Raw genomic sequence first — 22,860 nt, 5'->3', positions numbered from 1 at the left:
TTTTAATGCCGTGACTAGCACATGGAGACACGGAGAGAGAGAGACAGCTCGAATGGTGTACTTCGTATTAATATGCCCACCCCACGACGCAGAGCGAAAAACGGTCTAAAGCGAGGGGAGATGGACACATAAAGTACACGTCTACAGGTCTAAGGCTGCAAACCGATCTGAATATTGAAATACGAGCCTCGGCGTTATCATCCAAAAAGAACACCTTCGTAGAGCCGGTGCGTAAATCAAATCGATCGTAACCCGCCGCGTATTTTGGGTACTATGAGATAAAGGCTGGAAAAACCCTATCATCATCATCTCGGTAAGAGGGACCGGCTCGAACATCCTTCGCCAACAGGATATCGACTTTTGCACGCAGTACATGTGCATCGGACGCTTTCACTACAGTGAAACGAAAGCCCGAAATTTTGGGGTGTGCCGGATTCGTAACCGAGGCGGATCGTGCGTAAAACCCAACGAAACGGGCTGGGAACTGAAGCCAAGCACCCAGGCACCGTACGAGGAGAAATAACGACACATACCGAAGTACCCGCGGTGGGGCAGCGAAGCGAGACAGGTGGGACTGCCGGTGCGTCTGCTGTGACAGCATAAACATCTACAGTATGTGTGTGTGACACTGACCTGAGCCCGCTGAGGGTAACGGTCGTCTGGTCTCCTCTACGGAGAGCGCAGACTCCGATGAGGGTGCTGGTGGTCCGGTCTCCTCAGCGGAGAGCTCGGACTCCTCAGGTCACCCGCTGGCGATAGAGGAGAGGTAGGGTGAGCTGGTGTGTGCCCGCTCACGGCTCTCTCGATCCTCTGGAGACCTGGAGAGGGAAGAGGAATGCACTCTATGTGTGGTTAGTGGGTACCGGCTAAACAGCCGGTGGAACATATGCAAACCAAGGATTTTCCACCCGACCCTCTATCGGGGGAAGGAGCTCCATCTCCTGAAGAGTGATCCTCTGCCAATCCGGGTCGCCCTTCACTGGCCACTTAAACTCCCGATTTTCACGGGAAGCGGCTAAGCGGGCGGGGCGAGCTGCTGACGACCGGTTCCCCTGCGCTGCCGAGATGGGGTCCGAGGAGGGGAACGGAGGTGGTCGCCGCAGGACGCCGACGGCGAGAGGCAGACTGAGGAGCCGGCGTGGTGGACCAAGGGCAGCTCTGTTCCGCCGGGGCATGACCTAAGAGATCGCCTCAGTCTGTGCAGCGGAGCTGTACGACTCCCCTGGCTCGCCGAAGAGGCCGGTCTGTGAGACAGGAGCATTCAAGTTGTTCTCGTCTGCGTCCGTCATGTCAGCCAGACACAGCCAAAGGTGGCGATCTTGAACCACTGAGGTGGACATCGCACGACTGAAGGTCGCGGCCTCCCTGGTAAATCCTTTGTGAGCCTGCAGCAACGTTATTACGTGCAGGGCTGAAGCCGCCTCTCCGGCATGCCTGATGGGCAGCGTCCGTAACCGGACGACTGTCTACAAACACGGGAGGGAAGGGTTGGGTGGTCCCTCCAGGAACGCATCCCGCTCCACTGAAGGGGTCCCCGCCCTCAGCGGCTCCGTTGGTGAGGGAGGTGAGGGGTGAAAGCTGAACGGCCGGACGGCCGCAAATCACGTCAGCTCTTCGTGCCGTCGGGGAAGAAAGGCACAGGAGGAGAGGACCGAGAGGCCCGAGCAGCTCCGAAGTACCAATCATGTGGGCGGGACGGTTCGGGCGGAGAGGGGTTAACCTTTCCAACTCTACCGTCTCCGCCGCTCGCGGGCACGGCCGCCATCTCCGGAACGACTCTGCCTCGGAGGAAAAATGGACACCCCTCTGATGCTGCAGAAGTGACGGGACCAGAAGGAGGTCCAATGGATTCGGCAGACATCGTAGAACACGACTCTGCAGTCTCCACCGGAGCCTCAACCGGCTGAGGATGAGAAGGCCGGTAGGTGGAGGACGCATCCTCCGTCCTACTCAGCGTAGTGACGCGAAGGGCGCCCTGCGAGCGCTTGACAGCCGCACCATGGCGGCGTCAGCACTGCAAAGGCGCGGACAGCGTTCCCGTAGAAACGACAGTCGTCTCCGCAATCCAAGAGGGTTATGCTCTCACAGAGAGAACAGAAACTCTCCACGAACGCAGCCCCGGAGTGCTCGATGCCTGAGCACGAAGACAGCGCTCGTGACCGTCACTGGAACCCTTATACTTCTCGCATCCAAGATCGCACGGGCGAAAAGCTATCCTGAAAAGGACGCTGATCCCCGCATATACGAGAGAGTGGCTGCCTTTAACAAGGCACAAAGCTCTCTCGTATCACTCTTTTAGGGAAATTCACTCAGATGCTTAGTTGATGAGCGCACAGGAAGGCAACGCACACACTAAACTCAAAACAATAAACAGATGTAGAGCCGTGGAATAAGCGAAGCGTCCGCTGTGATACTGCTAGTTCAACCAACTTCAGCAATCAAATCCCAACAGAGTAAAGTAGCTTCTCAGTAGCAGATAAAGCCGGCTTTCGAAGCGAAAAAGCTAATTTCCCTATTTGCACCTGCTGCTTATAAAGGCACCTGGCGGGGCGGCGCCAGCATTATGCAAATATCTCAATGCCAAGTTCATTGGCGTTTTAGTAGTATACGAAGCAGATTGGTCTCTCTAAGCGAGTTCCCAATTCGTCGGTCACGACGTGACGTCGTAGTGACCGACTGAAAGGGAACAACGTCTCTTTAAACGGAGCGAATGTTTAACTACGACGATGCGCAGACCGATAGTCGTATGACATCAAAGTAACACTCGCGCTGTGATTTCGAATCGCTCTCGCGGTTATATGACGTCATACTCTGCGCGAAGCCGGACACCGCTCCAATGTCTCTCTCCGTCTCTTTTTCTCCCTCTCCTCTCTTTGTCATGCCCACCAGCTGCACAAACTTTTTCATACATTACCTTTAAGAGATTATACACTGCCACCTGTGTTTTTGTCGATTCACTCCGCTAGCTTTTTTGCGCGTGAAACTGATCCTCGTGGGGTCAGTCACAAAACACCTTTTCTTATTATTAATAAGATAACGACAACATGCATTTGTTGGAAACTACTTGGACAAAGCATTTCAGCAGCATATATTTTGGTAAAATGAAGTTGGAAATGTAAATGTGGGTATTTTCCACTACCTCGGCGCTACAATGGTATCAGTTCAATCTGGTAAGACTGTTTTTTCATTGGATTTACTTTTGATATGGATATTTTCCGCTATATCAGTATCAACGATCAAAGGTAAGACATTTCCAATGCCAGCTGTGTTTTTATACATTCAAATGTTTTATGTACACACAATAAAATACATACAATACAGTTTATACAATATTCATACAATAAACACATACACAAATACTAGGTAGGTCAGATCTGTGATGTTAAATATGTTCTAAATTCCCGTTATATCAAACTCCCATTAAAACCCTGATTTAAAAGTTTATATTTTTAAATAATCATTCAAGTTCTAGACATCATACAATGTTGAATTGTCTTCTAACAAACACTTCATAAGGAATATTTTATTTTATTATTTTGTTAGAATTATTATTTAAACATATAATTAAGCATACTATGTATACAAATACACAATTCAAAAAGCATTCCGTTAATACTATTACAAATAGTCACATATTTAGTTGAGATATTGCTTTTAAATGAGGATAAGAATAAGGATACTTTTTATTGCCTTAAATAAACCATGATGTTAAAATCTGGGTGGCATGCCAAGGGTTTTGTTATTATCTGCTAACTAACACAATAGCTTATATGTGGCTTGCATCAGTAAGCTAATAAGCTGCTAATAAACTGGTAGTATCAATATTGATAATTGCTTATACAAATGATTTTAGTACAGTATATCTGACTGGGAATGCACATGGTACAGAGAGAAATGTATAGATAAAATTCCCTCTGTTTTTTTGCATCTGCCAAAAAACCTTCTAGGTTATTGTTAACTCAGCTGTTGGGTTTGTCTACTCGGTTTTTTATTTCATGACTCACTTAAATAGGGACAATCCATGCCTGGACCCACCAACATAAACATAACATTTTAATGGAAAATCAAGAGACACTTTTCCTCTTTTAGAATTGATTTAATTTCCCTTGTCATTTTATTACCTTATCTCATCAAAATCAATGTCCTGACTAATTTTAATGTATATCAGTGCCATTGTTTTGTCTCAAGATGCACACCTGTAGTGTTTTTTGTAAAAGGTGTGTTTGTAAAAACTGTTTAGATTACCTAATATAAATAAGACCTAGTCCTGGATTAACCTAAATCCTGTACGGGAAACCACCCTTTTTTTTGTGCCATTCACACTAAAGCCAAACGACTGTGTGACCCACCTTATCCCACTGTGTATATGACCCACAGTTTGAAAGCCCCTGGTATTTAAAGTATTAAAAACAACCCAGCATTTAAAGAGTGTATGTAAAGAAACGTTATACTTTTTTTAGGAGGGTGGCTGTTTGATATTTCTCTTTGTTCTGCTTATTTGCATGCTATATTCTTCTCTTCTTTTTTAAGACATAGTGCGGTGCAACTGTCAAAAATTTGCATTGCAGATTTGCACTGATTGGAGCTCATTGCTCATATGAATATTCCAGCCTAATGTTCCAGTCTCCGAAGCATGTGTCACATATAGAGAAGTACCGGATAAGTGCTATAATGATTCGAAGGAAATGGGTTATAATCGGCAAATTGGCTCTGTTTCTCTGTGAAGAGTATTTTTAGATAATTATTATCTGTAACTGAGTCATGGCTTAAATTATACCATGAATATTGATGATTTAAAAGCTAAAGTTTTAAGTGTGCTCTTATATGTAATCTAAACAGCAGGGTTGGACAGCAGGCCTGAAGAAGACTGTCCGCTGGGTCACTTTCCATGTGGCAATGTGAGCATTTGTCTGCCACAGGTTCTTCACTGCAATGGCCAAAACGACTGTCCTAATGGAGCCGATGAGGACAACTGTGGTTAGAGCATTTTTTGCACACAAAAAATTACTCTCAAACAAAACACATTAAGTGACAAGGTCACATATACTCATACAAACAAGTTTATTCCATCATCACGAAGCCTAAACTAACATTGTTGTGTGTGTCTGTTTTCTACATGTGCTTGTGTTCTGTGTGTGTTCAACTTGACCTCTATCTATCGATCGTCGAAACCTCTGCCATCTCTCCAAAGGGGATAACAGTGGCTGGGCAGACCTCTTTGACCAGACATTTAAACGAGTTCATCCACAAGAGCTTGCTACAGACTGCCGTAAGAAATGCACTTAATATCAGGAACACGATTGTAGAGAGCTGTCATAAAAAGTCATAAATGTGATAAAAGGCTTATTGGAAATTTAAACTACTTCTCCTGGTTTTACAGACAAGTCTTAAAGCTAGTCTTAGATTAAAACATGTTTGAGATGTCTCAAATGAAATAAATCTGCTCTGACAGATCTTTAATTATATGCCTGTGCCATTGATTTGTCTCAAAATACACACCAGTAACATCTTTTTCTAAAGCATGCTCATTAAAGATGCTTAAAGGGGACATATCATGAAATCTGACTTTTTCCACGTTTAAGTCACATAATTGGGTCCCCAGTGCTTCTATGAACCTAGAAAATGTGAAAAAGATCAACCCAGTAACTTAGTTTTGGTAAACAGTTCTCTGCAAGCATGTGAAAAAATAGGTCATTGGAATTTGGCTCCCCTTGTGATGTCATAAGGGGATCTTATTATAATAATACCGTCCCTTAAACTGCACTATCCAACCACGGCACTGCCATATAGTGCAGAGAGAAAGAGAAAATAATTGACAGCACAATTGAGTTTCAATTTCAACAAACCACCATCATGGCGATCAGCGTTTGCATTTAATCAGCTCATCTGCATTTTAAAGGACACACCCACAAATGGCACATTTTAACATGTTATAATAAATGATCTATATGGTATTTTGAGCTAAAACTTTACATACGCACTCTGGGGACAGCAAAGATTTATTTTACATCTTAAAAAGTCTTGTGAATCCTCCCCTTTAAACCTCTTAATATAACTAATGCCTAGTCCTGGCTTTAGCTGAGCCTTGTCTGTGAAACCAGGCTTTTGAGTTTACCATGATGTAATTCTGGCATATACTCTTAGGCAGGGCCTAAAACTAACTTTTTGCCACACCTGCCAATGGAGGGTGACTTGAGAAAATTTGCCGGCCATAAATATTTTAGACCATGTTTCCGAGTTTAACTTCCCACGGTGCTGTGCAAAAGTGATCAAATTATGCTGTTGCAGTACAGCGAGAGCGATTCATGAGCACTGTTCTCGACGTGTTCTCGACTGTTCTCCCTATACCTTGATGTAATAATCACCGATTGGTCTGTGCTGTGCAGTGCTACACATAGTCGCCAACACCTGTTAGCGCTGTGCCTAGAATTTATAAAAATGTGGCGCTTTTCGGGCTGTTTATTTTTGCCCCTGCTCTTAGTACGTAATTAAATCACATTAATGATATTTTTTAAATTTATATATTTTTATGACTTTTTTATGACCGAAACTCAGATGCATAGCGTATTCAATGCCAGTTCAGCTTTTCTCATTTGCATACCCAGAATGTTCTGTATTTTATGTCTCTTTCCCGTCTTGTGTTTAAGATGTGGAGCAGTACCCTCATCGCTGCCAGTGCATTAACACCGAGGTTCACTGCGTTCGTGTCAGTTTGAATTCCATCCCGCAGGTGTCAACAAATGTTACCTCCCTGTACGCAGCATTCATTTTAATTTTCTATGGTCAGCATGCAGATTAGTACTGTGCTTTTTTATGGCTGATGCTGGTAGGCTTGTAGTTGATGATCTGGGCTGCTAACATAAAGGCAGGGTTCCCCAAATCTTAACCTGGAGGGCCGGAGCACTGCAAGGTTTATTTCCAACCCTTTTCAAACACACCTGAGCAAGCTAATCAAGGTCTTCATGATCACTAGAAACTCACAGGTGGTTAAGTTTGATTAGGGTTGGACCTAAACTCTGTAGTGCCCCGGTTCTCCAGGGTAGGATTTGGGGAACCCTGGGCTACAGTAGGGTGACCATACCTGCATTCTTCTTGGACAGCATTTTTGTGCGTCTTCTGGAATTCGTATTTGATGACCGCATACGCCATTCAGTTAAAAACATAAGACATACAATTGTAGTTTCATTCTTACCTTAAAATGTAACGGTTGTTTTTCTGTAATGATAATAATAATTCTAAATGCCGTATGCGGTTAACAAATACGACTTCCGGAAGACGCACACGAAATCCTGGCCAGGACGCGTCCGGGAAGAATGGCACGTATGGTCACCCACTACAGCTACAGGTTTAATTGAAAGAAAATTTTAAGTTACAATTACAGTTTAAAAAAATAAAGATGCAACACAATGCCATACAAGAACCATTTTTGGTTGTGTGGTTCCATGAAGAACCTTTCTGTTCAACTTCTCCATAGTGGAAAAATATTTTTTTGATTATAAAAAAGGTAATAAATGCTTCGACTAAATGGTTCTTTTGTGAACTAAAAATGGCTCTTTATGGCATCGCTGGAAAGAACCTACTGTAGCACCTTGCCCTCAATGTTATGTGGCTAAATGAGATTATATTAACAGAGTGGAAATCTGAAGCAGATGTCTTTAATAAAAATGTAGTATTTATAAAAAAATAAAGTTTTTAATGTGTGACTTGCTTTTTGTTTTTTACAGGTCTTTGAAAAGCAATGAGATTCGGATAGTACCCGACGAGGCTTTCATCAAATACACACAACTACAGAGGCTGTAAGTATAAATACAAATTTCCAGCATATTGCATCTTTAAGCCTCTTAACGTTTAAGAGATCCCAAAGTTGGACTTAAACGTATCTAAGCAATCTTACCACTCCGAATGATTTTATAAGACCTCCCTTAGGTAGACTGTAAAACGTTGTGTTACATTGATCTTAATGAGCCATGAGACAAGAAATCAACACAGAGTCTCAAATAATGGAACTGTCAGCCTGCTTCACTAATGCACTGTTTATGTGACATTAAGCGACTAGAGCCGATACAGAAATACTAAGAATGAAGTTAGTTGATTAACGCGCATGGTCAGATTGCTGCTGAATCTGGTCAAGCTTTTTTATGAGGTCATTGGCACTTTCATTTACAGTAAATCGAGCTTGCTGCTGCTTGTTGATATTGGCAGGTTTCTTTATAGCATGACATTAAACCATGGATTCTCTTTGTTGCTATGGTATCTTTTGATTAATGACCCTATTAAAAAAAACAGCAGATCTGCTTTAGAGAACAAACTGATGTAGACAGACATAAAAATTGTGGTGACGAATGTTACGATAATTTTTTTTTTTTTGGAAGGTGGTAGTGTTAAAGGGCACATATTATGCACATCCACTTATACAAGTTGTTTGGACATAAATGTGTGTTCGGCAGTGTGAACACAATAACCCTACAATAAAAAAAAAACGCTCACTGTCTGTTGGTAAGGAAGTAAGGAGCTGAAGCTCATTTGCATTTAAAGGTACGCCCGTAAAACAGCGATTTTTTTGCTCAAACCCAAATTTGAGCAATTTTGTCACTTCTGTCTTTAATATTTTTAAAACTTTAATTTATGCGACTTGCAGTGCTTTCAAACTATACTTATTTAAATCAGCATATGTGTTCTCTGGTGATCAAACCCATGATTTTCATGTTGCTAACATAATGTGCTACCAAGTGAGGAGGAAGACATTTGTATGGCAAACAGTAAATGTGATGCTTAGCAAGCACCATTAATAATAAATGAGACTACACATGAAGAGCTTAGATGCAAAACCTCTAAGTGCGTCTGATATGTTTTGTTGTAAAAAAATTTGCATTTTTAAAAATGAGACTCTTAATGGATTCTGCCAACAAAGTGATAATTCTTCATTGCCTGAGGCTGGGATTTAACAGATTTTAAATGAAAGTACATGCAGAGAGCATTCAGTTAATATCTTTATCCCATTTTTCATGGAGGTGGCGCTTAGCGGCTTTTGCATATGAAGTCCTTGAATAATGATTGAATAGTAAAATTTTCTGTTACAACAACTAAGATTGCACTCCACTCCTCTTTCGGAAATGTTAAACACAACCACCTGTTGTCCAAATTACAGATTGTTTTTTTTCCTCTAGTTTCCTCCAGGATAATTGCATTGCCACTGTTTCCACTCAGGCCTTTAGTGGATTATACAAGCTACAGAAACTGTAAGTGCACCATCACCGCAAAAAATGACTTTCTTACATGGTATTTTTGTCTTGTTTTAAGGAGAAATATTTAACAATTCTTAAATTAAGATGAATTTTTTGATGAGCAATGACCTAAGAAAATAAGTCAAGTTTTTAGACAAAAAAATATAAAATTTAAGTGAATTTGTGCTTAAAACAAGCAAAAATAGCTGTTTATCTGAGATTATATTAATTTTTCTACAAAGTTTATTTTGATAATAGATATATATGGAGATAGATAAATACAAAGAATTTGTTTTGTTTTCGTTACAAACAAAATAAATTGACTGTTTTAACTCTTTGTCTTCTTTTGCAGATCATTGAGCCAAAACTGCATCTCTTTGCTTCCTCCTGGTGTGTTCAGGGATCTTCATAAACTCAAGTGGTTGTAAGTAAAACCACAAACTCACCAGAATGTTTAGAGAGCTGCCTATTATAGCCTAACCCCATGTATACAAGAGTAAAGTACAGCATGTACAAAGCATACAGTATATGAGTATATACAGTTTTTTGCAAGTTTGATCCGTCCTTAAAATGGCATTAGTTTGATTTTCACAGAAATTATTCCAGCACAAGCGTAACATCATTACTTACACTTCTGTATTAGTAAACCAACAATGGAGGTGCAACACAGTTGCTACGGTCAAGCACACTAGCATAGGGTTTTAGGAAACATCATTAAAGGTACAGTGTGTACATTTATCGGTATCTAGTGGTGAAGTTGCGAATTGCAACCAATGGCTCAGTTCACTGCTCACCCCTCATTTTGAAACGCATAGAGAAGCTATGGTAGCCACCACCGGACAAACATGTCATCTTCGGAGACAACTTAGTAAAAATAGTTTGTCCGTTAAGGACTTCTGTAGAAACATGGTGCTACAAAATGGCGACTTCCATGTAAGGGGACACTCGGTATGTAGATAAAAACGTCTCATTCTAAGGTAATAAAAACATAACAGTTCATTAAGGTCTTAATACACCCCTGATAATATAGTTTTGTATATTATTTTGCATTTCTGTCTAGAGATCCTTCTAAAAATTACACACTGCACCTTTAATTTGATGCATCATACTACTGTATGTTGGTTATGTCACTACACAGGAAACATACCCCTGGTTACCTAAAGCCATACTCCAGACAAATATCAAAATGACCTTTACTCACCCTCAAGCAATCCGAGATACGTATGTCTATCATCTTTCAGGCGAACACATTTGGAGTAATTTTATTAAATTTCATATATAATGGTAGAAGAGCAATCAGGAAACAACATCTGACTTTAAACCTCAATTCATCCTTCACAGAAGTAATCCACTTGGATCCAAGGGGTTAATAAAGATTTTCTGCAGGTAATCATTGCAATTTTGTTAGAAAAATATCCATATCTTAAACTTTATAAACTATAATAACTAGCTTCCAGTAACGACGCCATCTTGGACTCAAGATTCACAGGAAAGTTTAAGCATACCGTAGTGAGCATTCGTTGCCATGGATATGTTGCGGAGTGACTCTCAATGAGTCAATCTCGTGAGTCCAAGATGGCGTCGTTAACGGAAGCTAGTTTTGATAATTTATAAAGTTTAAAATATGGATATTTTTCTTATAAAATATCACCTGCAAAAGACCTTTATTAAACCTTTGGAGCCGGGTGGATTACTTCTGTGAAGGATGGATGCACTTTTATAAGCTTTAAAAAAGTCAGAAGTTGTTCCCTGATCCCTGTTTTCTACCATAATAAGCTTGGAAAAGCAAGGACATTTAATAAAATTAATGTGTCCTTCTGAAAGATAATGATCATTTTGATATTTGCCTGGAGTATCGGTTTAAGCTCAAAGTATAAAACATTTATAACATAAGAGCATTACTTTTTTACTTGAGCACAATGCTTTAAAATTCAATCTGACAGTAGGGCAGTATATCTGTACTGAAGCATGTAATGTCAAGGTGAATTAGGACAAGACAACAAAATGTATTAGTTTATTGTTCTGGCTGGTGGCTAGTATTAAAATATATATATTTTTTTCTCATTTAGAATTTTGGATGACAATCCTATAACTACAATTACAGCAAACACATTTACCGGCCTGAATTCCCTCTTTTTTCTGTAAGTGTCTTTGTCTATTTATTTTTATTTATAAAGTGTTACATATAAACATTGTTTTCTGCTTTTACTCAAACGAATGCTGTTATGCAAAGTGTGTTGTTGTTCTTAACTAGCATTTGCTCTCTCTGGTTCACCTCATGTAATTGCTCTGTCTAGATCAATGGTGAACACCTCTATAGGGCAGCTGCCTTCTGACAGACTCTGCACCCACATGCCCTCCCTCAGCTGGCTGTAAGTATCTCCTACTATCTTTTCTTTTATATAACACACCTGAAGTGATGCAGGTTACAGCATGGGGCTTTCTGACCTAATATTAATTTGCTTGTGAGAGACTGGCAGAAGGGCTGCCTGTTGTTACTCTTTAAAAATGGCTCATAAGACTCATAAGATTAGAGTGTGTGTGAATAGAGAAGTGAACAGACTGCAGTACACTTGGGATGCCAGTTGTCAAGACACATGTGCATGTGTCGCATATGGACGCAAAAGGATGCATGGCATTCCTGAATGAATAGACTGATAGATAAAGGACAGGCATGTTTGAAATGTCTCAAATATCAAATTTCTATCAAATTAGACCCACAGAGATAATCTGACTGCCTGCTAGATACTTTGGATGGTTTATCTTAACTCCACTTGTATAAGAGTTGGATAATAGCTGTGTCCCAATTCGAGGTTGCTTCCATCAACGCAGGGGTCTCCAACTTTTTTGTGAACAAGGGCTACCACAATGGATAAACCAATCTGGAGGGCTACTTTTTTATATAGTCTACTCAAAATGTTTTTGTTTTACTTGTTGATTTAATTTTATTTTACTTGTTGATATGTTTTATCATTGTTAAAAATGTTAACATAAAAGAAGCCAAGGTAATATAAAGAGAATATTTAATAAAATATATTAAAGGATTAGTCCATTTAAAAAAAACAAATCCAGATTATTTACTCACCACCATGTCATCCAAAATGTTGATGTCTATCTTTGTAAAGTCAAGAAGAAATTATGTTGTTGAGGAAAACATTTCAGGATTTTTCTAATTTTAATGGACTTTAATGGACCCCAACACTTAACAGTGTTAATGTAGTTTAAAATTGCAGTTTCAACGCAGCTTCAAAGGATTCTAAATGATCCCAAACGAGGCATAAGGGTCTTATCTTGGAAAACGATTGTCATTTTTGGCAAGAAAAATAAAAATATGCACTTTTAAACCACAACTTCTCGTCTTCCTCCGGCTGTGTGACGAGCCAGCGCCCATAAGTAATGAAACAAACATTTGCGGACCATTTTCAATAAACTGACACAAATACATTAATTTGTATTATTCGACAATCGACATACAACAATGTCCGAACGGTCCTCTTTCTCCACACTTGAAAACACTGGGGCGTAGTTTCGATACGTCATCCGTGACCTCTTGACATGATGACGTATTACGTGAGGTCGCGCTGGCGCATCACAAGACCGGAGGAAGACGAGAAGTTGTGGTTTAAAAATGCATATTTTTTATTTTTCTTGCCAAAAATGAAAATTGTTTTGCTCAGTAAGACCCTTATGTCTCATTTGAGATCATTTAGAGTCATTTGAAACTGAAAGTTTAAACTGCATTTAAACTGTGAAGTGTTGGGGTCCATTAAAGTCCATTAAAATGAGAAAAATCCTGGAATGTTTTCCTCAAAAAACTTAATTTCTTCTCGACTGAACAAAGAAGACATCAACATTTTGGATGACATGGTGGTGAGTAAATTATGTGAATTTTTTTTAAGAAAATGGACTAATCCTTTAACATTGAGGCTATTAATAGAATGTGCTGTGGCGGGCAACTCACAGACTCTGTGCGGGCACCATGTTAGGGACCACTGCTCGAGGATAAAGGCTTGAGGAAATAAGGATGCACTTTGAGGCTCCATTTTAAGCATCCTTCGAATTGGGACGGCCTTAATAGCCTTTAGTCGCGCTGCTGTGATGTTGCTCTTGGAATGCAGCCTTTGGAATTACGATAGATTGAGAATCATGAAAGTTCTACTTGGAACTCATAAAATGATAATATCAAGATTACTAAAATTGTTTTATTATGATCATGTTCATAGTTATTTGCTTGTTTATTGTTACATTTTAAATGGAAATACACATTGTTTGCTTAAGATGGAAATTTGTGCGTATAAGTAAGAAATAATTGACGACAGACCATTGAATTATAAGAAAATAATGCACACCCAAGGTGGTAATGTGGCACGACGCGAAGCGGTGAGCATTATTTTCAAATATATTTTCAAATAATTCAAAGGACCAGAGTCAATTATGTATAATTAGTTGTATAATTAGTAATAATTCGTAAACCACATTTGTATAATTTGCTTTCGCTACTTTAATGCTGGGGTTAGGGGTGGGTTAGGAGAGGGGTTTAATTATAGTTTTTTATAATTGTACGTTTTTACACTTCGTACAAATGCATACAAGCTTTAGTCGAACACCTATAGCACACAGTGTACATATTAAACAAGGATGCTGGTTTAAATCCTGTAAAAATGCTACGGTACATGGTGCTCGTCTTTCTTGCTATCATCCTTGTGTAGCACAAGAACAGTATGTACGGTTGCTACTGTAATACACTGTCGTTCACTTTTCGGCCAAGAGGTCCGTCACTGACAAGAAAATGCACAAGGAAGATAAGGATTTTCCTTATCAGTCCTTATGCTTATCTGGCAAATCCTCTAACGCTGGCTGCCATATTACTTTAATATCATACAGTGTAATAATTCATGTCAGCATGTCTGTATTACATTTAATGAAAGTACTGTTTGTATTGTGGCCAGCAATAATTTTTTTGCAATGCGAAATTTTCCTTTAACTCGTAATTATAATGACATGCTCTGTTACAGGGACTTTGAGGGGAACGTTATAAAGACTGTGGGCATGTCAACGTTTCTCACTTGTGAACATCTAACAGTGCTGTGAGTATTAACAAACAGAATTATAGAGCAAATGATATACTTTGTTATTGTATAAAGTCAAACCATGCAGTATATAAATCATATGCTATTACTACACTGTTTAAAAAAAAATTGTTAGATAGATGTTACACTGAGTAGATTGACTGTGTTGTAAGTTACAAAGCAATGATTAAAGGAATATTCAATTTTCTTAAAAGAAAAATCCAGATAATTTACTCACCACAATGTCATCCAAAATGTTGATGTCTGTCTTTGTTCAGTCGAGAAGAAATTATGTTTTTTGAGGAAAACATTGCAGGATTTTTCTCATTTCTCAAGTATTAAATGTTGGGCTCTATTAAAGTCCATTAAAATGAGAAAAATCCTGGAATGTTTTCCTCAAAAAATATAATTTCTTCTCAACTGAACAAAGAAAGACATCAACATTTTGGATGACATGGTGGTTAGTAAATTATCTGGATTTTTCTTTTAAGAAAATTGACTATTCCTTTAAGTAAATGATGTTTTATGATTTTCTGTCTGTATCCCTGCTGATCTTTAGGTCACTGAGGGATAATCTCATCAAGAATTTGCCGGAAAACACTTTCCATGCCCTGCGCATGCTGGGAGACCTGTAAGTGACTGAGACATTGCTTTCAATTCATGAAAACAAAGAACAATAGATAGATGATAATTGAGTTAATGACAAAGAGAAATTTCAGCATTTGATATGTCCTCATTGTCTTTACAGGGATCTGTCTATTAATCTAATACAGGCACTGCCAATCAATATATTCAGGGATTTGTCATCCTTGCAAATTCTGTGAGTATCAGCTGTCAAGTGACAATGTAAAGGTTTTTAATAAGAATTGTGAATTGAAAAATTACTCTCATCACATTTCAAACCATGTGGCTTTCAATCTTTAGTTATAATGTAAAAGGAAAGCAGAATTGTAAGATTATAAACTGCTATAAACAGCGAAATCGGATGGGGACCAGAGACTGAGTAAATGATGACAGATTTTTGATGTCCTGTTTGATGTCTCTTAAGATTCAATGTTGTTCATATGTAGAGCTCATATGCAAAACCCTCTAGTGTAAGTGCATGTTTTCTTATAAATTAGCTTTTTTATCAGGCTCTTATGTTTAGGTTCACTCTTTTTACTTTAATGGCAATGTAAAGGTTATTCGTCAATAATAACCTTGCCTTATTTTCATATAATGTCACTTTAGTCATTTCATTGGTATTTAAAGGAAAACACCACAGTTTTTCAATATTTTACTATGTTCTTACTTCAACTTAGACGAATTATTACATCCCTATCTTTTTTCAATGCTTGCACTTTTAATCTCTGTACAGCGCCTCGTGAATATGTTAGCATTTAGCATAGCCCCATTCATTCCTATGGCTCCAAACAGGGATGAATTTAGAAGCCACCAAACACTTCCATGTTTTCCCTATTTAAAGACTGTTACATGAGTAGTTACACGAGTAAGTATGGTTGCAAAAAATAAAACTTTTGTTTGGAGCCATAGGAATAAATGGGGCTAGGCTAAATGCTAACACACTCAAGAAACGCTGTACAAAGATTAAAAGTGCAAGCATTGAAAAAAGATAGGTATGTATTAATTCATACCTCATCTATGTTTGAGGTAAAAACATAGTAAAATATAAAAAAAACTGTGGTGTTTTCCATTTACAAATGTGAAAACGTCATAAGGGTCAGTTTTTTTATTGAAATACATGATCAGAAAGCTGAATAAATAAGCTTTCAATCGATGTATGTTTTTTTTTAGGGTACAACCATAATATTTGGCAACTATTTAAAAATCTGAGGGTGCAAAAAATCTAAATATAGAAAATTGCTTTAAAGTTATCCAAATGAAGTCTTTAGGACTGCATCGACCCACAAAAATATATTATTTACGGTAAGAAATTTACATTTTACAAAAAATGTTCATGGAACATAATCTTGACTTCATATCCTAATGATTTTTGGCATAAAAGAAAAATCAATCATTTTGACCCATACAATGTATTGTTGGCTATTGCTACAAATATACCAGTGGCGGCTCGTGACTGCTCTTCCGAAGGGTGCAAATTCAAAATATGTGTTCATAGTGTCATGTGTGTTGCTCGTGTTTTCAAAATATGCATTTGTTGTGTCGTGAACCATGTGCATCACGTGTTTTGTCTAAATAAGTGCCTGCTGCATAAGCGTCAAAACCGTTTATGAAAAAGAGACGCTCACGTTCACAAAATGCATCTGAGCTCTTTATATATCTTTTGAAACTTTTAATATCTTATAACTTTCTGATGCATGCTGTTCTTGTGTGTCACAACAACTGGTCTACCGTCTGCGTTCTCTTTTTCAGGAATCTCTCTCAAAACCCACTGGACCATATCCACCCAGGTCAATTCAACCATCTAGTTCAGCTGCAGTCTCTGTGAGTCTGTTTTTGAGTACTCTCTAGAGATTTTCTGACAACAAAAATGTCCATTATAATTAGTGATCACAAAACAAACATATTTTTTAAATGATTTTTCTCAAAACAGGATTAGAGCATTAGTCTCGCATGAATTAAATTAATCGTTGTGGCTTGTCTGGTACTGGAGAGCAGATTGTTTATATAAAGAGTAAACAAACACACAGTAGGGCTGTGGGACAGAATTTGAAATTCCAGTATTCACATTGACAGGACCGGGTTAGCGTTTATCAGTAGCATAACCAAAGGGTCTTGATAAAAGAGAATGAATACTTAAACATTTTTTTTTTACAGTGGCCTGGAGGGAGTGGAGATACCAAACATCCAGACACTAATGTTTCGGCCAATGAATAACCTCTCCTACATGTAAATATCTTGATGTCCTTTAGATTTGATAACTCATGTTATAATGTACATCACTATCTGTGTGTGACCATGGACCATAAACCCAGTCATAAGGGTACTTTTTTTTTTTAAATCTGAAAGCTAAATATTTTTGAAAATTTGGAATCTAATGGTGCAAAAAATATAAATATTAAGAAAATTGTCTTTGATGTTGTCCAAATGAATTTCTTAGCACTGAATCCACCCACAAAATAAAGTTTGATATATTTATGGAAGGAAATGTAGAAAATATCTTCATGGCACTTAATCTTTACATAATTTTTGGCATAGAAGAAAAAAATCGATATTGAACCATACAATGTATTTTTGGCTTTTGCTACAAATATACCCGTGCACTTAAAGATACAATATGTATAAATATGTAAGATATAATTTTCTCATAATTTACAAGTAGTTGAAACCATTAAAGATATTGTTAGTAATCAGCTGGAAAAAATATATAACACTGGATTTGTATTTTACTACAAATATCTTACCTAATATCTTACAAATTGGCTTTGTGGTCCAGGCCAGAGTCACATTATGTGCTATTTAGTGTTTTATTTTATTTTAATTTATAAAAAAATTACATTTTATTGTTTTGAAAATGTGTAGTTGTGTAGCAACATTATCAGCATCAATCAAATTTTCAAAAAAAAAGTTTTTCCAAAAGTCATGGTTTATTTTATTATTTATCTATTATAAATATTTTTAAATAGCGTGTAATTTTTCTGCTTTTGTTTTTAAAAAAGCTACATAGAAAATCTTTTAAAAAGCATAATGTTTTGTAAAACATTGTAATGCATGATCTATTTGGACCTGTTTGGTTCCACTGGTATAAGAAATTACACACTTTACCTACTTTCTAGTGATGGATCTATCAAAGCATCATCTAAATAACTACACGTTTTATTTATATACATTAAATATTTGTTTTAAAATATGACATATTTATTTAAATATTAACATGAAGTTTTCTCTGCAGTTATTTCAAGACGTTTCAGTACTGCTCGTACGCCCCACATGTCCGGAAGTGTAAACCGAACTCAGACGGGCTCTCTTCTTTCGAAGATCTGCTGGCTAACGTCGTCTTGCGTGTGTCTGTGTGGGTCATAGCTTTCATAACCTGTTTTGGGAACCTCTTCGTCATCGGGATGCGGACAGTCGTACGTGCTGAAAACAACTTGCATGCTCTCTGCATTAAAGTTTTGTGCTGTAAGTACCAAAGATCTGATCTACACACCCCATTGCTGATCTACACACCCCATTGCTTTACACTCACTGTTCGAATGTGCTGCATCTATTACAGTCATATACAGAAACATATTCATAAAGCAGAACTGACATAGAGTATGTCTGTTTATAGGTTTGTATTTGCTATATTTGGATATCTGCCATTATGAACTCAATGTGACGCAGGTAGAGACAGCTGGTACTTGTGAAAAACAAATTTCTAGGGCACCAGACCCTCAAATGATAAGTGTACGTGTTCCCGTAATATCCTCTTTATTATATAACCACATTTTGGAAGCTATAAAAGTCTGTTGAATGTTCTTTGATCCTTAAAATCATCTTGCTGTATAACTCTCCCCACATTCATGTTTTTAGCAATTGTATAGGTGTGTGTTACACTTGACAAAATTATTTAGTGCTGGATGTGCCGTCTTTGTTTGAAAGCTCTGTTCTGTAGGCTCACTGACTGAATGTCCCTTATAAGCGAAGTGTTTCACTGCTGACAGTGTCTGGGCTGACATCAGCCTTGAAAGGCTGTCATGATTGGACAGGAAATCTATAACCCTATCACAATTCCCTATACACAGGATTCACTCTCTATTACAATCACATCCAGTAATCAATTCTAGCTCTGTCTTGTACGACTTTGATGTTGACCACCGTTGGCTGGATTTTTTCGGCTGGTGCCATGAATCAATACACCTCGATTGACGTAAAAAAGCTTCCAATTTGGCCTGTAATGTGATTGCCATTGGTGCTTTTGCTACGCAACCGTGCAATGTCTCAGAAAATATATTTCTGACCTGCATATATATTTCACATTTCTGTTAGCATTGCAAATTTGTGTCGTGAAAGTGATATTTTATACATTTATGTGCAAAAAACCTAAAGCAACTGCTTGTGTGGCATCTATGTCTGTGAAATCTAAACACACATTAAGATTTGGAACATCAAAGTTTGAATATTAATATTTGATTTCTTTACTTTAAAGGGGATATATCATGAAAATCTGACTGTTTCCATGTTTAAGTGCTATAATTGTGTCCCCAGAGCTTCTATTAACCTAGAAAACATGAAAAAGATCAACCCAGTAACTTAGTTTTGGTAAACCATTATCTGCAAGCATGTGAAAAAATAGTTCATTGAAATGTGGCTCCCCTTGTGATGTCAGAAGGGGATAATACCGCCCCCTAATCTGCACTATCCAACAATGGCAAACCCATTTAGTGCAGAGATCAGCTCATTTGCATGTTAAAGGACACATCCAAAAACGGCACATTTTTGCTCACACGTACAAAGTGGCAAATTTAACTATAATAAATTAACATAATACATTTCTCTATATAAAAACTTCACATATGTACTCTGGGGACACCAAAGATTTATTTGACATCTTAAAAAGTGAGATTGTGAAAATCTCATTGTGACATGTACCAGCGAATGATGTGCTGTTTACAACAATGCTTAGGTGCAGATTGCCTGATGGGGGTCTATCTGTTCTTCGTGGGGATCTTTGATGTGAAGTTTCGCGGCGAGTACAACAAGAACGCCAAGCTTTGGATGGACAGCCTGGAGTGTCGCACCATTGGTTTCCTGGCTATGCTGTCGTCTGAAGTTTCCGTCATGTTGCTCACCTACTTGACCATGGAGAAATTCCTGGTTATCGTTTTTCCTTTTAGCCACCTGCGACCAAACAAGCGTCAAACGTGTGCTGTCCTGACCTCCATATGGCTCCTGGGTCTCTTCATAGCTGCCGTGCCTCTCCTCAATGAGGAGATGTTTGGGAATTACTACGGACACAATGGAGTATGTTTTCCACTTCACTCAGAGCGTCTGGAAAAGCCAGCTGCTAAAGGATATTCCACTGGAATTTTTCTTGGTGAGGTCTTTATTTGTCATTTACATAAATAATAATAATATTTATAAAAATAATCATTGATAGTTTACTGAAAAATGAAATTTCTATCATCATTTATTCACTCTCTTGTTGTTACAAACCTGTATAAATGTATTTCTTCGGATGAAAACAAAGTAAGATATTTAGAGTAATGTTTATAACCAAATTAATCAGAGGCCCCATTCACTTCCATAGTAGGAAAAAAGAATAAAATAGATAAAAAAGAATGGATTTTTGGGTAAACTATCCCTTTAAATGGTGACAGTCAATGATTTGCCTTTACCCACAAACATCTGATAAAAGCTGTTTTCTGGCACATTACCCATGATGCTCGGCGGTTTATGAGCCTTCCAGCCACAGCACAGAGGCGGCTGTGACCTGTGTGCATTGTGATGCTGTTGTTTAATCATAGTTTTATGTCTATATCTGTGTAGGACTTAACCTGGTGGCCTTCCTCATCATTGTCATCTCGTACTCCAGTATGTTTTACTCCATCTATAAGACGGGCATCAATGCCACAGAGCTGCGTGGACGGCTGCACAGGGATGTAGCCATGGCGCACCGTTTTTTCTTCATTGTGTTCTCTGATGCCCTCTGCTGGATTCCCATATTCCTTGTCAAAATCCTCTCCCTGCTGGAATTTAAGATACCAGGTTAGATTGCATAATGCATGATAGGGAAAAAACATTAAATATTTAATAATCCATTAACCATCAGACAACTTAACCTGTCATTAGTTTACCTGTCACTAGTATGATCTTATTTAGGCCATATATCATAGTCTATCTTGAAGTGTTTGTATTTCCCATGCTACAACACAATCTACAGGTTCTGGCAAAAGTTTATTTATAATTGTGGCATACAGAATAGTTTAGAAAAATATTCAATTTAATTTTATATTATGCAAGAAAAAGCACATCTTGCATTCATTCAGAGGTGCACAGTAGTGAAGTGCTGTGTATTTGTACTTCATTTCATTTGGAAGCATAATATACTATATTTTATATTAATATTAAAACTTTATATTTTTGTCTTGTGTATAATCTCTCACAGGAACCATCACGTCATGGGTGGTGATCTTTATCCTCCCCATCAACAGTGCCTTAAATCCCATCCTCTACACACTGACCACCAGCTTCTTTAGAGAGCAGGTGGAACTTTTATGGTGCCATTGGCAAAGACAACCAAAGCTTAAACCAGACCGTAAAAGCCTCACCAGCTCTGTTATCTACATGGACCCATCAAGATCTTCCTACTACCATCGTGGCTACAATACACAAACATCTATCTTAGACAGTAATGCCAGTTATAGATGAAGATGCTCTCATACATGGAGTGGAACATAAGCGCAGGAGGCTTTAAAGGCATTTTTTAAAGCTCCCTGGTGTTGCTCTGACAAATCTCAGTGTCAAGGACTGAGATCCAGACAGTCGTCTGTGCTTGATCATGTACCTGAAGATGTTATGGTGGGACATTGCTATTGAACAAAAAAGCAAGACACGGTTCTAGACTGTTGCCAAAAGTTAAAGGGATGATCTTCTATCACTTGGACGGTTTTCATCTGATTTCATCTATTTGTGAGGCAGAGTGTTGATTGTTTTTTAAACTATGTGAATAAATTGGACAAATATTTGTATATGTGTGTCATTTTTGTAGAGTATTTATTTATGTATAAAGTTTCTTTTAGGTTCATTGAAAAAAATGGAAAAATCCCTACACATTGTTAATATTTTAGTAATATTTTCTGTTTTTAGGTCATGAAAGAAATGGTGGTGCTTACCCTTTCCAATGTTTTACCCATGTTGACTGTTGCACTAGCAAGTAGGCTATGTCAAAATAAGTTTTACAAGCCATAATTAAAGGGATAGTTCACTTTAAAATAAAAAAAATCTGTCATCATTTACTCATCCTTATGTTGTTCTTAACCTATATGAATTTGAAAAAACCTGTATGAAAAAATATATTTTGAAAAATGATGGTAAACACACCGAAGTAAGACTGCTGAGACCATTGACTTCCATAGTAGGAAAAATATTTTGGGAGTATTGTGTTTAATGACTAAGAAAATATTTTGATAAATGATGGTTAGCACAGTTGACAGTATCCATTAAATTTCATCATACTTTTTTATTCCTACTATGGAAGTCTATGGTCACTTACTACTGTGTGTTTACCATCATTTCTCAAAAATATCTTATTTTGTGTTTATCAGAAAAAAAGAAATTCATACAGGTTTAGAACAACATGAGGATGAATAAATGATGACATCATTTTCATTTTAAAGTGAACTATCCCTTTAATATTCTTTTTATCCTATTGGGAATAAAATTAAACAAATATGGGGTTAGTCTTCATTAATGTAATTTAGTATTAAAAATAACACATTAATAGATACATATTTTAATTAGAACCTAAATTTAAATAAATGTATTGTTCTAATACAGTAGCAATCATAATTGTTGTAACTATACAATTTGTCGAATTACAACAGTGCTACTCCAATAACTTAGTATTAAAGGAATAAATGAAAAATGAAATAAAATTGGGAATAAATGTACAAAAAAATTAA

The 22,860-nt window shown here is 37.8% G+C and overlaps 1 protein-coding gene across 1 annotated transcript; it reads left to right on the top strand.

The window, feature by feature from the left end:
- Positions 1–2,937: 2,937 nt before the first annotated feature.
- On the top strand, positions 2,938–21,837 carry rxfp2b (relaxin family peptide receptor 2b). The gene is made up of 18 exons (XM_065280083.1): positions 2,938–3,242; positions 4,840–4,977; positions 5,192–5,269; positions 6,648–6,753; positions 7,725–7,796; positions 9,168–9,239; positions 9,577–9,648; positions 11,294–11,365; positions 11,522–11,596; positions 14,240–14,311; positions 14,853–14,924; positions 15,042–15,113; positions 16,667–16,738; positions 17,072–17,143; positions 18,147–18,376; positions 19,863–20,273; positions 20,726–20,944; positions 21,345–21,837. Exons 1-18 carry the CDS (start codon positions 3,152–3,154, stop codon positions 21,605–21,607), a joined length of 2,259 nt encoding a protein of 752 aa, XP_065136155.1. The 5' UTR covers positions 2,938–3,151; the 3' UTR covers positions 21,608–21,837.
- Positions 21,838–22,860: the final 1,023 nt, after the last annotated feature.

This window comes from Paramisgurnus dabryanus, chromosome 8, assembly GCF_030506205.2.
Source record: "Paramisgurnus dabryanus chromosome 8, PD_genome_1.1, whole genome shotgun sequence".
NCBI classification, from domain to species: domain Eukaryota; kingdom Metazoa; phylum Chordata; class Actinopteri; order Cypriniformes; family Cobitidae; genus Paramisgurnus; species Paramisgurnus dabryanus.
The sequence above is the reverse complement of the archived record's forward strand: the minus strand, read 5'-3'. Positions and strand labels throughout refer to the sequence as shown.